The sequence below is a fragment of the Cinclus cinclus genome, chromosome 15 (genome assembly GCF_963662255.1).
Source record: "Cinclus cinclus chromosome 15, bCinCin1.1, whole genome shotgun sequence".
NCBI classification, from domain to species: Eukaryota; Metazoa; Chordata; class Aves; order Passeriformes; family Cinclidae; genus Cinclus; species Cinclus cinclus.
This window is the reverse complement of record NC_085060.1, coordinates 3,804,312-3,819,175: the sequence shown is the minus strand read 5'-3', so window position 1 is coordinate 3,819,175 and position 14,864 is coordinate 3,804,312. Positions and strand designations below refer to the sequence as shown.

At 58.5% G+C, this 14,864-nt stretch overlaps 1 protein-coding gene across 2 annotated transcripts; it reads right to left on the bottom strand.

Moving 5' to 3' along the window:
- Positions 1-5,926: 5,926 nt before the first annotated feature.
- On the bottom strand, positions 5,927-14,864 carry LOC134050248 (glycine receptor subunit alpha-4). 2 transcript variants are annotated; one of them, XM_062503184.1, is made up of 10 exons: positions 14,785-14,864; positions 12,163-12,296; positions 11,675-11,742; positions 10,768-10,991; positions 10,565-10,647; positions 10,233-10,373; positions 9,937-10,151; positions 9,538-9,687; positions 8,586-8,690; positions 5,927-6,214 (listed from the first exon to the last, which is right to left on the bottom strand). In XM_062503184.1, exons 1-10 carry the CDS (start codon positions 14,862-14,864, stop codon positions 5,927-5,929), a joined length of 1,488 nt encoding a protein of 495 aa, XP_062359168.1. The 2 variants fall into 2 exon arrangements, with proteins under 2 accessions (XP_062359168.1, XP_062359169.1); XM_062503185.1 differs by lacking the exons at positions 8,586-8,690; positions 14,785-14,864 and having other exon boundaries at positions 12,163-12,277.

The following is a 14,864-nucleotide window of genomic DNA, read 5'->3' as shown; positions in this document are numbered from 1 at the left end:
GTCAGGAGTAACTTCTTCACGGAAAGGGTGATCAGACGTCGGAATAGGCTGCCCAGTGAAGTGGAGTCACTGTCCCTGGAGATGTTCAAGGGCTGGACATGACAATCAGTGCCGTGTCTGGTTGCAAGGTGGTGATTGGTCATAGGTTACACTCGATTTCAGAGATCTTCTCCAACCTTAAGTATTCTGTGTGCTGGGGTTGCCCGAGGGACTGGGGGCTGCTGTGAGTGCAGTGTGGGTCTGTGTGTGTGTTCTGTGTGTCAGCACAGGGTCCTGGGGAAGAGGGGATTGCACCTCATGGGCTCAGGACTTGGTTTTGGCCCTGGGCTTTCAGCTCTGCTTCAAAAACTCTGTGAGAAGTTCCTGAATGAGCTTTCCTCCCAAGCAGCTCTCCCTGTACTCTTCTGTCAGATCCAGCCTGATCCAGAGTATAGATTATGGCCAGGCTGCTTGCTCCCTCTCTGCCTGCCTGTGTGGACTCTGTGGTGTTGGATCCAGCCTGTCTCTGCTTGGGATGCTTGGACCCATCCAAATCTTTGTACTCAAAAGATTTTGGTCTCTCTTCAACAAGTTCAGCCACAAGAATAAGTGGTCCCTGGGCATAGCCCCATTTTCACCAGTTATGTCTGTCTGGCAGCTGAGATGAGAACATCTGGACATGGGCAGTGCTAGTGTCAGCAGGACCTGGAGAGCTGTAAAGAGCACCTGTGTGCCAGCCAGCATCTCTGAGGTGGGCCCTGGATTTAATCTCTGTTTTTGCAGGACTGACACAGCCATGAGTAGCACTGGTAGTATGTATGGCCTGTCAGGACACTTGGAGGCTCCCACTGCCAAGGCAGCAGTGGGAGATGGCATGTGAGGAGCCAATTCTCCTCTGTGCCTCTCCCCCAGGGCTGGACCAGCCCTACAGCCCCACTGGAGCTCTTGTTGTGGGCCCCACCACAGCAGGAGGACGAGGGCAGGATGGAATCACAGCAGGGCTGTGGCCATCAAGGCACAGAGCTCTGGGTGCCATCACGGCATCTCGCTAGATGTCCTCCGATCCCTGCTCTGGCACATCCACGGAACAAAAGCTCTTCAGAGCCTGTGGGCTGATAATCACTCCTTGTTTCAGTGCTGGGGTCCTCCCCCTGTCCCTTGGGGAGCTGAAGTGCAGAGATTTCTCAAAGTCGGACAAAACAAGACACTCTGGAGGCTGGAAACCCTCATGGCTTTGTTTTCTCTTGTGCAAAACCATACTCCAGAGATGGGCAGTTATCCCCTATTCCTAGGGTTTGGGAGAGCTGCAGGGCTGATCCTTGCTTGTCTCTGTGTTCCAGCACTCCCTCACTGTTCTTCCCAGGTGTCCTGCCTGTCTCCAGGAGTACCTGGCACCCCCACACTACTTGGGATGAGGAGCTGTGGGGTGCTGTGTGGGCTGCATATACTGGCTGGTGTCCCCAGAGTAATGCAGGCTGGTCCCCAAGCCATGCTGTGGGGTGGATGTGGCCATGGTAGTGTGGGGTTTGGCAGGGCCATGGTGCAGCCTCTCTGAGCAGGTGGAGGTGACAGGCTGTGGTGTGATGCCACAGCTTCAGTGGCAGGGGATGCACTGGGACTCCTGTGTTGGGGGGACAGCTCTTGCAGGGCTGTGCTGAGGGCTAGGGTGCTGGCACAGCCATGCTGCCACAGCACCCTGCACCTGGACCTTCCCTGTGCCAGAAGGCTCCAAGTCCCCATGGGGGCTGTAGTCTCGTGAGGGCCCTGTGCCTGTGGCATCCAGCAGGGTACCCTGCCAGTCCAGCTCCTGGTGCTTTCCTCTTGTGTCCATTTTCCCTCTCGTAAAAAGCAGCCCTGGTCTGCTCAGGATTGCGTGGCTGACTTTTGGAGCTTGATATTTTCTGTAAAAGGATTCTGGCTCAGGCAATGTGCAAAGGTTGCTCAGAACCCCAGAAGAGCTGTCACCTGTTGCTGTGGCATGGCACTTCCCTGGCCTTGGAGTTGGGATCAGTGTGGGACAGGCTGTCCTGCAAGCATTGCTTTGTCTGCACAGCGCGCTCTGGTGAACCTCTGGCAGCTGGAGTTGCCTCACGGGAGCTCCAGGCTGTGGATGTGGACAGAGGCCCTGGTGAGGGAGAGGGGAAGAAGGGATGGTTTGACACCCTGTTGCTGTCAGGGACAGCAGCAGAGCTCAGTGCCAGCAGGGTCAGGCCCTGTCTGGTTGGTGGGGCAGGGGCCTGGCTGGCATGTCACTGCAGTGCCCAGGGGTGCCCAAGGGCACATTTCCTTGGCTCCACACAGGCCCCCCATGGAGCCCTTGGGGCTGGCAAGGGGCCATGCTGTCCCCAACCTGTGTGTGCTCCTGGCCCTGGGCATGCTGCAAGCAGGAGTTGGGAAGCCGCCAGTGCTGATGCTGCTCATTTTACTGTCTGGGAGCTCCATTAACCTGGTGTTAACTCCATTAACTTCCTTTAAAACCAGCAATTAACTTGGCCATGGCTGTTGGTCCTGTGCCCACAGCTGCCGTCTGTAATGACTGGGATGTACCCGCCAATGCACAGCCTTGAACAGGGAATGAAAAACTGATTCCATCTGAAGACTGTGGGCTTTGCAGGGGGACTGAGCCACCTGGGCTGAGTCCCTGGCCATGCTGTGAAAGGACATGGGGCTCAACACCCCCATCCCCAAGATATGGGGGATCCACTGGAGCTTTGTGCTGGAGAGCAGTAGCAGCCCTACAGCTGTGAGGGTGTCCCAGTGACTCCCAGTTCAAACTGGGCTGCTGGGAGGACCAAGGGCAGGGCCTGAGTGCTGCTCCAGACTCTGATACTGCCCTCAGGGACACCAGCACCATAAGTACCTGCAGAGCCTTGGGGCAGTGCTACCCTTATGCCTTTTCAAGTGCAATGCCAGAAATGAACTCCCCATCTTGCTGTTGAGCAGTGCCTGGGACCTGGGGGCTTTGGCTTGGGAGGGATGTGTTGGGTTTTGACATTTTTCATTTTTATTCTGGGATGTGCTGGTTCCTGGAGCTGAATGGCTCAGGGCTGACTGCAATGTTTGTCTCCAAACAGACACTGACTGCCCAGACATGATGTCCCGACTCCAGAGCAGGGAGTGAAGGAACTGGGGACACTGTACTGGTGTGAAATACCTCACAGCTCTCCCCTTAACTGCATCCTCTCTCAGTTTGGGGTAGGGACAGCAGCAAGACCCTGGGGAGGCTTCATTTGTTCCCTGTAAAGAAAAATCCCAGCACCAAACCAGCATGGGTACAGCTTGCTTTCTCTCCTCCCTGCCTCCGAAGGCCCTCGGTGGGGCCGGGCAGGCGATGGGGCTGCGAGGTACCAACAGAGCTGGTCTGTGAAACTTGGCCGGGAGCACAGAGGGAGATTGATGTTTGCTGGGGCGCTCAGCCCTCAGCTGCAGGCTCTGCCCGCCCCTGCACCAGCTGGGGACAAAAGCCCCGGCCCCGGGTGGCACTGCAGGGCTGGCGTAAGCCCTCCAGGACAGCTGGCAGCTCTGTAAGGTTGGCGCCTGCCCAGCGAGCCGGAGTGAAGGGGCCGAGGGGCCATGAAGGGAGGTTTGCCCTTGGGATGCTGCACAAGCTCTGGTGTCTGAGCTCCACCACAGAGCTGGAGCCCCCCTGGCCCCACCTCTGCCTCATCTTGGGTCATGTCCCCTGGCCAGGCTTGGGGGGGGTGGAAAGGGGCTGGGGTGACTGGCTTGCAGGGGGCTCCTGCCCAGCCCTCCTGGCATCTCCCACGTGGGAGTTAAATGTGACAGTCATCAATTATGTCAGAAAAATCACCCGTGGAGAGGTAATGACATCTGTACAGGTATAATGGTGGGTCAGGGTTCCTGACCCCACAGGGCAATTGTACCCTTGTCCCCTCCCCACACTGTGAGTGGGAGCTGGCTGCAGTGTTCTTGGCAGAGACAAATCCCCAGCACACACCACCGAAAATCCCAGAAAGCTTTATTTGCGTAGGAAGATCGATGCTGTTTAAAAACCCACCACTGCTGGAGGCTGGCATGGCCACCCAGTGCCTGTGGGTGCTGCTCAGACACTGGTACCTCCCTGTTTGGCACTGCCTTGGGTGCTGGGGGAGTCAAGGATGCCTCCAAATGGGGCCTCCCCAAAAGCAAGTCTGGCCTGGACACACGGTGGGATCCCATGGGGGAGAGGCATGCACAATGCTGGCAATGGGATGGAGGTGGCTCAGCCTGTCCTTGTGGGTCCCTCAGTCCCCTCATGGGGTGGCTTGGGGCCAGTTCTCTGCTTGCCCCATCTGTGAAATGGGTGTGTGTGGTTGAGCACTCTGTGCGACTCAGGGGGCTCAGAGGGGGTGGACAATGCTGCCAGTCAGTCCTGCAAGAGGAGGATGAGTGGTGTCTGAGGAGCCAGGCCAGGGATCACAGCAGGGGTTTCTGCCTGTGTCTGGTACCACAAGACAGTGCTGGCCTCCTTACCCATGTCCCCCAGCCCTGCAGGGTCCATTCTGCCATGGCAGATAGGTCACAGGAGCACTTGCTGTGCCACAGGGCCGCCACAGCCTTCAAGGAAAGGGGTGAATTCTATTTCCATCTTGCCCTGCCTGGAAGACTCTGGGCCTTCTCCTGTACCCATGGCCATGGGGTCTGTCGGGCTGAAACCTCCTCCAGGCTGACTGTGGCAGAGGGAAAGGAGAGCATCACCACACCTCTCTGGAGGACTTAAACATCACCTGGTGCTTTTATTTCCTGCAGAGCATGGAGGGTATCCAGGTCTGGAGGGCTGGAAGTCTTGCTGAGCTTGTCCTGTCAGGGTTCCAGCTGCTCTCCTCTCCAGTGGAGGAGTATTAGGGATGAACCTACCCAAGGGATGCTGCACCCGGATGCTGGGCTGGGAAACAGGGCAATTTTCACCTCCATCTCTCTTCTTGGCACAGTGGTGCTGCAGGAATGCAGCAGTCTGGGGATGCCACCACTCACTCCAAAAGGATTGACCAAGCTTTCCCCACTGCTTTCACCCCAAAAAATCTCCCTTGGAAGATGGGCTGTGGGCTCTACCCTGCTGATAATTCAGTGCCATCTCCCCATTGCGAAGTGACTCCCATCTGCAACTGCAGTGGCCATTTGTGCCCCTTCAGTAGGATTGAGCTTGCCTGTTGCCTGCCTCAGGGCTGGCAATTCCTTGGAGCAAACAGAGTCTCCCTGCCACAGTCCTGCCTGCAGCCCTGGGCATCCCAGGCAGTTCTGAGCTCTGCAGGGAGGGCAGCATCCCCTGCCTGCTACTTTGCTGTGCACTGGAGCTGGCTGGGGCTGGAGGGGCCCTGCCCATTTCTGGGCAGGGAGCTATGGGGCCATGGCCAGCCCCCTGTACAGTCCAGATGCAGGCAGGGGTGCTACCTGCTCTTTCCTGCAACCAAGCTCCAAGCCAGAGGAGAGGACTGCAGCCTAATCCATGGCTGCTCAGGGCCCACAGCTCAGTGATGCAGGCTGGAGAAGCAGCAGCCTAACATGGTAGGTATGGACAGGGGGAGGGTATTTTTCTGGAAGAGAATTTTCTGGACGAGTTTTCTGGCCACTGGCTGTGCCAAAGTACCCGGGGCTCTCCTGTGCTCCTGGATACCCAGGGCTTCCCCCACAGCACAGCATTCCTGGGGAGTAGTTGTTTCCCTGGGCCCTGACAGCACAGCATCCCGGGGTACCTGGGGGTGACACCATGCAGGAAGCAGGAGGGGTTCCTCTCTCCAGCTGACCATGGGGACCCGTGATTGTTGATCCCCCCCACTTTGTGCCATGGAATCCAGTGGGACACGGGGGCTGTCACATGTCCAGGCTCCAAAGCCCAGCCCAGCTGTGCCACCGCTCCGGGACAGAGGGAAATGTAGTTCTGGCTGAGCTTGTGGCACCTGGGCACACTGTGAGGGTCACACCAAGAGGCGGTCATACTTTTCCAGCCTCAGGGCACCAAGTGGATGTCCTCTGAGCGCAGCACTTTGTAAACGACCCAGTAGAAGATATTGAAGACCAGGAAGGTGAATGGGAAGACGGCTCGGGAGACGGTGTCGATACGCTTGGCCCGGTCAATGTAGCGCCTGCGGAGGCTCTCCCCTTCCCGCAGCACGGCGCTGGCTGGTGAGGGGCTGTACATGCCAGGGCCCTCCCCAGCCCCCTCTTTTGGCTGCAGGCATTGGCCCAGCCCGTAGCCTCGCAGGTAGAAGCGGCTCTCGCGGCTGAGCTCTTCCTCCTGGTGAAGGGAAAGGCCGTCAGCCAGGGCACCCACGGGTGCTGGTGCTGCAGGGCTGAGGCTGCACGTCCTACACACCCCGTGGTGCTGGGTGACAAGAGCCTGTGCGAGGCTGGGTGCTTTGTCACAGAGCCCCAGCCATGCAGGCAGGAGCTGTGCACGGGGTACAGGGTGAGCACTGAGCCCCTGCCTTCTCATCCAGCATGTGTGTCAGGGTGCATCCAAAGGCAACCCGACCTTGGCAGCCCGACACACATCCCCTCAGCTTCCTCCCAGTGCCAGCTCCAGGGCTTGGGAAGCCTGACTCTGGCAGCCAGAGGGATGGGAGGTGAACTGGTGGAAGGGGGCATGTAGGGGTGCAGGGTGCATTTGGTGTGGGGAGCTGAGGTGTGCAGGCATTGCTGTGACCGTGCTGTGTTTGCTGTGGAATGGGAGTGTGACTGTGATGGTGAATAGGAGGGGATGGGCAATTTGCTGGGGAAGAACAGGGAAGGGATGCAGGAACCTGGCTACCACCAGGGTTTGCAGGGCACCCAAGTCCCTCCAAGAACCCAGGCCCTCATTTCTCCCTATGTCTGCTTGGCAGAGACTGCTTGGTGCAGCAGAGGAGGGAGGGTGAGAGAGCTGCACTCCTTGCTGGTCTCTGCTCTTGCTCACCCCCTCTCTCCCCTTGCTGGCAGAGAGCTGCAGGGAGGGCAATGTGCCCATGGATTTGCATGTTCATGATCAAGGCTGCAAAACTAAGTGAGAGTCTCTGGCCGCAGCCCACTGTCATTGTTCAGGGCACCGATTGGGTGCCTCAGGGGCTGGCCAGCAGTGCCTGCACTCCTCCCCATCAACAGCTGTGCACTGTTTGCCACTTGCCTTGTCCTGCTCTTTCAGCCTTGGAGAGGGTTATGTGTGCAAAGATTTGATGCGGGATGGGCATGTGCAAGCACAGGCTGCACATCTGGCTGTTTGCTGAGCCCCTGGGCTCATTTGGTCTCTGTGGCTCAGCTCAGCTCCCCTCTGCCTTTGCTGGTGTTGTATCTCGCTGCGATGGGTCCCTTCTTCCGCGGCCTGCTGCAGGTCAGTGCCTCACTTTGTGTCTGGGTGCTGTTTGGGATCCCAAACACCATCTCTGGCCAGCACTGCCCTCCGGGACACAGAGGCTGCTTGCTGAGGTCAGCCCCTGCAGGTGCTCAGCTGGCACGGGGGCTCTCATGCAGAGAGTTTGTACCCTAGCATCTTTATTTAACTCAGCAATCCACAGGCTAAGCAAGATTTTAGAGTGGGAAGAGCAGCAGTGGCTCAGATTGCTGAGGTTAGTTCTCACTTGCAGTACAGTTTTATTTCCCTGCCTCAGGCTGAGTGCCTGCAGCCACTCTGGATGGGGGGAGCTGGGGTGCTCTGTGTGCCCTGGGGACCAGCAGCTACTCCCCCACCCCAGGGAACCAGCAGTCCCAGCCTGTTCCTGAGCCTGGATTTGGGTGGTCTCTGGGAGGGATTCGCCCTCAGGCTGTGAAACCCGGGCTTTGCTTTCTCATGCACAGGAACTGTGTGTAGCACAGATGGGGCTCTGCTCCCACCTCTGACTGAGCAGCACCCTGAGGTGCTCCTGGCTGCAGCCAGTGTTGTGCCAGCAGCACCCCGGGGTGGCTCTGCAGCCTCCACCTCAGCTGCACTTTGGTCTGTTCTAAGCCAGCAGATGGTCCTTGGGTTGGGCAAAGCCTCCCTCTCCCTTCCCTGGCTGGGTGGATGTTGATCTCCAGGAGTCATCTGTGAAAGGCAAAGATACCTCTCCTGGCAACCAAGGACTGATGATGGTGTAGAGGAGGTGAGGATGAACAGGCCTGATCTCCTCCCTGGAGCTGTGGTTGACCCGCTGCATCTCCCCAACATTCTGGGAAATTGCCCTGCCACACACTTCTCCCTGTGCCTCAAGATGCAAAGTGCCCATGTGCCCTGAGCAGCTGCCTGTGCTGGAGTGCCTCCAACCTGCCTGCAGGGAGGCAGAGCCCTCACCCTGCCAGAGGTGTGGGCATGGCTGGGGAGCTGGGCAGCAGCCCAGGAGCAGACACCAGTCAGCCCCAGCATCACTCACCCTCAGCAAAGGGGACTGTGCCAGTGCTGCTTTACAGAAGGGAAACCCAAGGCACGGAGTGGGGGTGTCTCCAGGGAAATCTGCTCCATTCCCATCCCTCTCAAAACTTTTGAACCCAGGAACTGGCAGCTGCATCCTACGGGCACATACTCTGTGCAGATCACTGGCCTGCTTCTTCCACAGGTCCTTGCTGGCCCCCCAGGGCCGGGTCCTAGGGGCTCGTTTTGGGGAGGGGAGGGTAAGGCTGGCTGGGGAAGCACGGGGGGCTGCCGGAGGGTCGTGCTTTACCCGGGAGCTGGAGAGCTGCGAGAGCGTCGCGTAGGTGTGCTCGCTGCTGTGCCGGCTGCTCAGCTGCCGCAGGGACTCCAGGCTGGCCGTCCCGCTGCTCAGGCCCTTTTGGCATCCAGCAGTGTGCACCAAACAGAAACAGGACAGCGGGTGACCGAGGGCTCTACCCTGGCCCCGGGACAGCGGCTCTGGGTGCCAGGATGGGGATGGTGGGGAGAAGGGGGCTCTGTGTAGGGGGAGGAAAGTGTGATCTGGCACCAAGATCTGTCTTCAGCACATGCTGAAGGGATTTGGTTGCACAGGATGCTGTGAGCACGTGTGGGGTGTGTGTGAGTGAGTGAGTGTGTGTGTGTGTGTGTGTACTCATGTCTTCCGTGGAGATCTGGTGCCTGACAGAGCATTTATGGCAAGAAAATGAGAGTGGGGCAGCCACATGCTTACCCCAAGCTTCTTGCTGGCCTGATGCTTGTGTTGATGGGTTGACAGAGGGGAGGACTATTTCCATGAGTGAGGCATCCTGCCTCTCCAGATCCTGCTGCACTCCCATCTGCAGCCCAGCCCTGTCCCTGAGTGCCACCAGGTCCCTGACAGAGCAGTGAGTCCCTGTCACTGCTACAGCACAGCAAGGAGCCCAGGTTTGGGGCTGCAGGTAAGGGGAAAGGCTGTTTTTTTCCCCATTCTCACTGTTTATTTTTCTGCATTTTTAGAGGAAGCAGCGCCTGAGGATGTCCCAGCAGGAGAAGGACAGCACCCTAAGCAGGGGCTGCAGCACCCATGGGTGCTGTGCACTGTGCTGCAGTGCCCCTGGGTCCCTGGGGTACCAAAGGAGGCATCTGGGACAATGGAATGCAGCTCTGCCCCGGCGGGCTGCTGAGAAACTGTCCCTGCAGCCCTGGGGTGTCCCCTCAGGGGCTGAGGACAAGCAGATGTCATGAGAGAGGGGGGGACTCACCATCCTCTGCCGTCGCTGGCGGCGGTGCAGGCGCATGAACTCCTTGTGCTGGCGGGAAACAAAGTTGACAGCTGCGTACTCCAGCAAGGCGGCGAAGACGAAGAGCAGGCACACGGCCATCCAGATGTCAATGGCCTTCACGTAGGACACCTGCCAGGGTGAGAGGGGGCTCAGGGACCCACTGCCCCCCGTCCCCTCCCACTGCCGGCTTCATCCTGCTGCCAAGAAGCACGGGAGCCCTCTCAGCCTGGGCACATGGGCCAGAGCAGCCAGGGTTTCCCCTCAGCACGTGTGGTACCCCAGCTGATGAGGCTCCAAAGCCAAGCCTTTCCCAGGGAAAGGCTGCCCCTGCCCCTGGATGACTGCAGCGGGAGATCCCAGCGTGCAGCCAGCACTGACCTTGGGCAGAGAGGCCCGGGAGCCGGCGCTCTGCGTGGTCATGGTGAGCACCGTGGTGATGCCCAAGCCCACCCGGGCTGGCGCCGCATCCATGTTGATCCAGAAGGAGACCCAGGAGAGGATGACAATGAGTAGGCTGGGGATGTACATCTGGATCAGGTAGTAACCCATCTGCCTCTCCAGGTGGAACTTCACCTCAATGCAGGTGAACTTGCCTGTAAGGAAAGATGGCTCCAATGGGCGAGAGGGACCCCTGGGCCATGGCGAGGGGTGGCAGCAGGTCCCTGGGTGCTCACCTGTGTTGTAGTACTTGGTGCAATAGCCCAGGTCCTTCTCATCCCTGAGGATGAACTGTGGGAGTGTCAAGCCCTCTGCCACCTGCACGGCCTCCTGCTCCTCCAGCCACTCGAAGATGAGGTCGTTCATAGTGTAGCCAACTGGAGGGGATGTAGGGAGCCATGGGATGGGGACATATACTCTGTTCAACCCCACCCTGAACAACTGCTTTTTCCTGCTTATGTCCCTCAGAAAAAGTGAGCTTCCAGCTTTTGGGATGGCATGGAATGGGAGGGGATGGGATGGGAAGAGGGAAATTAAGCACAGCTTGAACCCCCTGAGTTATACTCACAACTTTCCAGCTGCATGGTACATGTCTGAATGTCCATGGGGAAGTTCTTGAGGTCCATGGGGCAGGACAGGATAAGTGTCAGCCTGGAGGAGACAGAGGAAAGGAGGGAGTTGTTGGAGCTGGGGCAGTCTGTGGGGAAATGGGAGGCAAGAGGAAAGCTTTGCCTCCCCACTCAGGCACTGCACCAGAGGGGAGGGTTCTACCTAATGCTGTAGAGCACATTGCCATTCTTGAAGATGCGCAGGAGCTTGTTGTCGGTGGTGACCTCGTGGAAATTGGCCCCTTTCTCGTTGGCAAAGAACAAGTCTGGCTTCCAGATGGAGTCGAGCATGGAGGGGTCGAGGTCAAGGGAGTCATCGGGGTACTCCCGGTACGCCAGGCGGGGATCGTTCCACTGCTGCCGCAGGAACACGTTCACCCGGTAGTCCTGGGACAGAGGGCACCACATCAGCTGTGAGCACCCTGTGGTGCCCGGGAGGGGGGAGGAGGAGCAGGAGGAGGAGGAGGAGGAAGGGATGGAGGAGGAGGTGGAAGGGCCTGCCTCTGTTGAGACTCAGCCCTGCTGTTGCTGCGTGCCTGCTACTAATAAAGCATAGAGCAGGGGCAGCTCAGGAACTTTCCCATGCTGTTGGCAGCCAGGGGAAATTAAAAAGCCAAGACCACAGCAGCTGAGAGGAGGAGGAGGTGGAAGACCAATAACTGCTGTCTGCAGCATTCTGCATATGGCTCTGTGGGCCTGTTGAGAGTATTAAGGCTTTTGTAGAAGCACAGATAGGAAATTTTTAGCCCTGGGACTTCCTCTGAGGTGTTCTTCATACACCCAAGGAGGCGGGGGCTACATCCAGCTGCCCCACTGCGACCCTTTTGGGGGGGGGGGTCTTTCTTCCAGCTCAGGCACAGGGAATGTGACCCACATAGCCAAGCTTGTGTTAGCTGACTCCAGAAAAGCCACAGCCATGATCTATGATCTATGATCTCTCCAGAGAAGGGGTCACAGGGGCCCCTGTAAGCACAGCCGTGGGCACTGCGACCCACATGCTCCCTGGCACCGCCGCTGCCAGCCCTGAGGCACTGGGAGAGGAGAACCCACCACACCAGCAAAACCCTCACCATGGTGGTCTCGGTGACGGAGCCAAAGCTGTTGATGAAGATGTTGCACGTCACGTTGACGGGTGGACCTGGAAAACAGCGGGAAGCCTCCTCTGCTGCTGGCTGCTGAGCCACGTGTGCTCTGTGGGCACACGTGGGGACACCGGCTCTGGGACACACAGGGACACCAGTTCTGGCACACACGGGGACACCGGCTCTGGCACACATCAGGACTCAGCTCCAGCACACGCTGTGTGGCTGAACGCACACAGGCTTCTCCTGCCTGCTGCAGCCACCCCCGGGGTGTGGGGCTGAACCCCAGCATGCCCTGCAGGCACCGCAGCCGCCCACGTGTCAGGCAAAGCATGCACACAGTGCTGGCAGGAGCAGCCAGGACTCTGAGTTGGGACAGAGGGATGAGGGTCAGGGTTCTGCCCCAAAGCCCCTGGGTTTGGGCAGCCATAAGCAGGGACCTGCCAGGTTTGGAACCCTCACATCTTTCCTCTTACCTTTGAAGTTGGGTCGAATGCGGGCATCATACCCTGAGGTTCGTCCCATAAGCTTGTCCAGGAAATCAGAGGGTGACATAGGCTGGGGTGAGCTTCGGGAACCGGCTTTAATCTCCTCCCGTCCTGAGACCAGCCTGTGGGGCAAAGGAGGCAGGTCAGCTGCTACCTGCTGGCACCAAGGGTCTGCAGGCACATTTTGGTACCCTGGGGGGACACTCAGCTGCCAGGGCAGGTGGCTGTGCTTGTGCTGCATCCACACCAGTGCCCAGTCAGCATGCTGGGGTGATCCCAGCCTTCTGCTGGCTTTTCTCCTCACCTGCAACAGCCTGAGTGTCACATGCCCTCATTTTGCCTGTCCCTGCTGCACCACGTCCCTTGGCATGAGGCTGGGGGCCAGTGCCTCCTGGTTCCAGGGCTATGCTGGGGGACAGGGCACAACCAGTGCTGGAGGGTGAAAGCAGGGAGGCTCCTTCTCAGGTTCTACCTACAGCTCCAGCTTGAGTTGCTGAGCAAACAATCACACACTGCCTGTCATGGACTCATGGCTTGGAGGGGGCTGGGAGACACAAGGGACTGCCTCAGTGAGATGTCCAGAGCACAGCTGGGTTCTGACAACTTGCCAGGGGCCAAGAAGATGTGGCAGGAGAGGAGCAGCAAAGCCCACCTCCACACCAGCCATGAGGATGAGCTCTCCCACACAGTGCTCTGAATGATGATGGAGATTTATTTAAACTGACTCTGGAGGGGATATTTTTGTGAATGCATCTTAGCCTGCCAACTTCTCTCCTCCTGTCAGTCTATAATGATAATTTCAAGCAACAATGCGAGAGATGTTCACTCACCACATTGCCAGGCATGTGGCTGTAATGGAGAGGAATTAGCCAGAGATCTCTGGACACAAAAGGAGCTTTGAGCATGCTGCTGGTGCTGCTGCATGCTGCTTCATAATTCCACCTGGTCTATGCCCAGGTGGATCTCACTCCTGCTTGGAGCTACAACCCCATCACTACAAAAAGAGGGTGATGCTGGGAACCCTGTGGTCCTTCTTCCAACCTCTTTTCAAGGGGGTGAAATTCACCCTAGAGGGTTTTATGTGCACCCTTACCAGCTAGAAATGGCCCCAACAAAAATGTTCCAGTGGGGCAGGTTTTCCTTTAATTGGAGAAGGGCAGTGGAGAGTACCTGAGATTCATCCTGATCAAGAGCAAAAGTCTGGGATTTTCCCTGCCAGGAGCTGCACCAGAAAGGTGTGGTGCCTGTGGGAGGAGAGTTGCAAGAGGCCAGGCTAACAAGGAGTTAAGTGAGGCTTCTGCCTACCACATAGCTGTGAACCATGTCCTCCTCAGCAGGAGAGGACAGTGAGGGTTCTCCCCTGGAGCACGTGGGAGACTCCCTTGGCAGGTAGCTCCTTGAAGAGGCTCAGATTAACTGGCTGAGCCACAGCGAGTCTGCAGCCCCAGTGATGCTCAGACCTGCTTGGGGGATATCAAAATGCCCAGAGAGCAGCCACTCCCCACAGCACCCCCGGCAGGGCCATTCTGGAACGCAGCCCTTGGGCACAGCCCCTGCCTACAGCTCCCCACTTGAGGCACTGCCTGCCCTGGGGGCTCTGCCCCGACCCTGGGCTGGACATCAGGGCCCTGGAACTCTGCACCTCTGTGGAGTGAGTTGATGGTAGGGCTGGAAAATGCTGATGTCTGCCTAAAAAACACTGCTCTGAGACAAGCAGTTTCTGCACATGAAGCAATTCTGTTTTACCCATCCCTGCCATAAATGTTGCAAGTCCCCCCATGCTGCTCCAGCCACACTGGCTGAATGGTCCATACTCAGCCCAGGACTCCTGCAGCCCCCAAACCCTCCCTTCCTGACCCACCTCACTCTCCCCTGCATCTCATCTTGTCCCAGATAACACCCGAGGTGGACAGAGATGGAAAAAGGGACCTGGGGGCTTTAGATTTTCCATGCAAGTGGGCCAAGAGTTGTTTCTGCACCCATGGGACCTGGGGAACCCACCCACTGTCCCGAATGATCCAGGGTCTGGGCCAGGGACTGTCCTGAGCTCTCCTTCGCCTAGACACCATGAGCCAGGAGAGGATGTGGGCATCTCAGGGGCTTTGCAGCACCAGAGAAGGAGCTGCCTGGGCTATCACCTGGCTCAGCTCGCTCTTTCTCCCATGGTGGCAAGACTCTCCCGCTGGCCTGGGGCCAGGGGAACCCGTAGGGGTTGCCGGGGACAGGCAGGGTCTGGCTGTGTGCGGTGAGGGACTGGAGGGGGAAGGTCTGCAGGGTCCCCCGGGTGCTGGGTCAGGGTGCTGGGGAATGGGAAGCGAGGCCAGATTTGCAGGAGGTCCAAATAGGAGCTGGGAGCGTTCTGTCTGGGGCATCAGGCCCCGGAGACAGGTCCGGATTGGGGGTCGCGATAAGGGTTCCGGGGATCGTCCGGTTCTGAAAGGGGATGCCCAGGTCCCGCCGGAGAGATCTGTCTCCGAGAGGGGGTGATACCCGAGTACCAGAGGGGAATCGCGGCTCCCGGGGAACGGGGTCCGGGTGCCGGGGGAGCGGCTCGGAGAGCAGCGGTCCCGCAGCCCCGCGCAGCACCGAGCACCCGCGCCGTGCGCTCACCTGAGCGGGCCGCGCCGGGGCAGGAGGCAGCCGAGGAGGAGGAGGAGGAAGGCGAGGGCACCGGCCCGGAGCGCACCCAT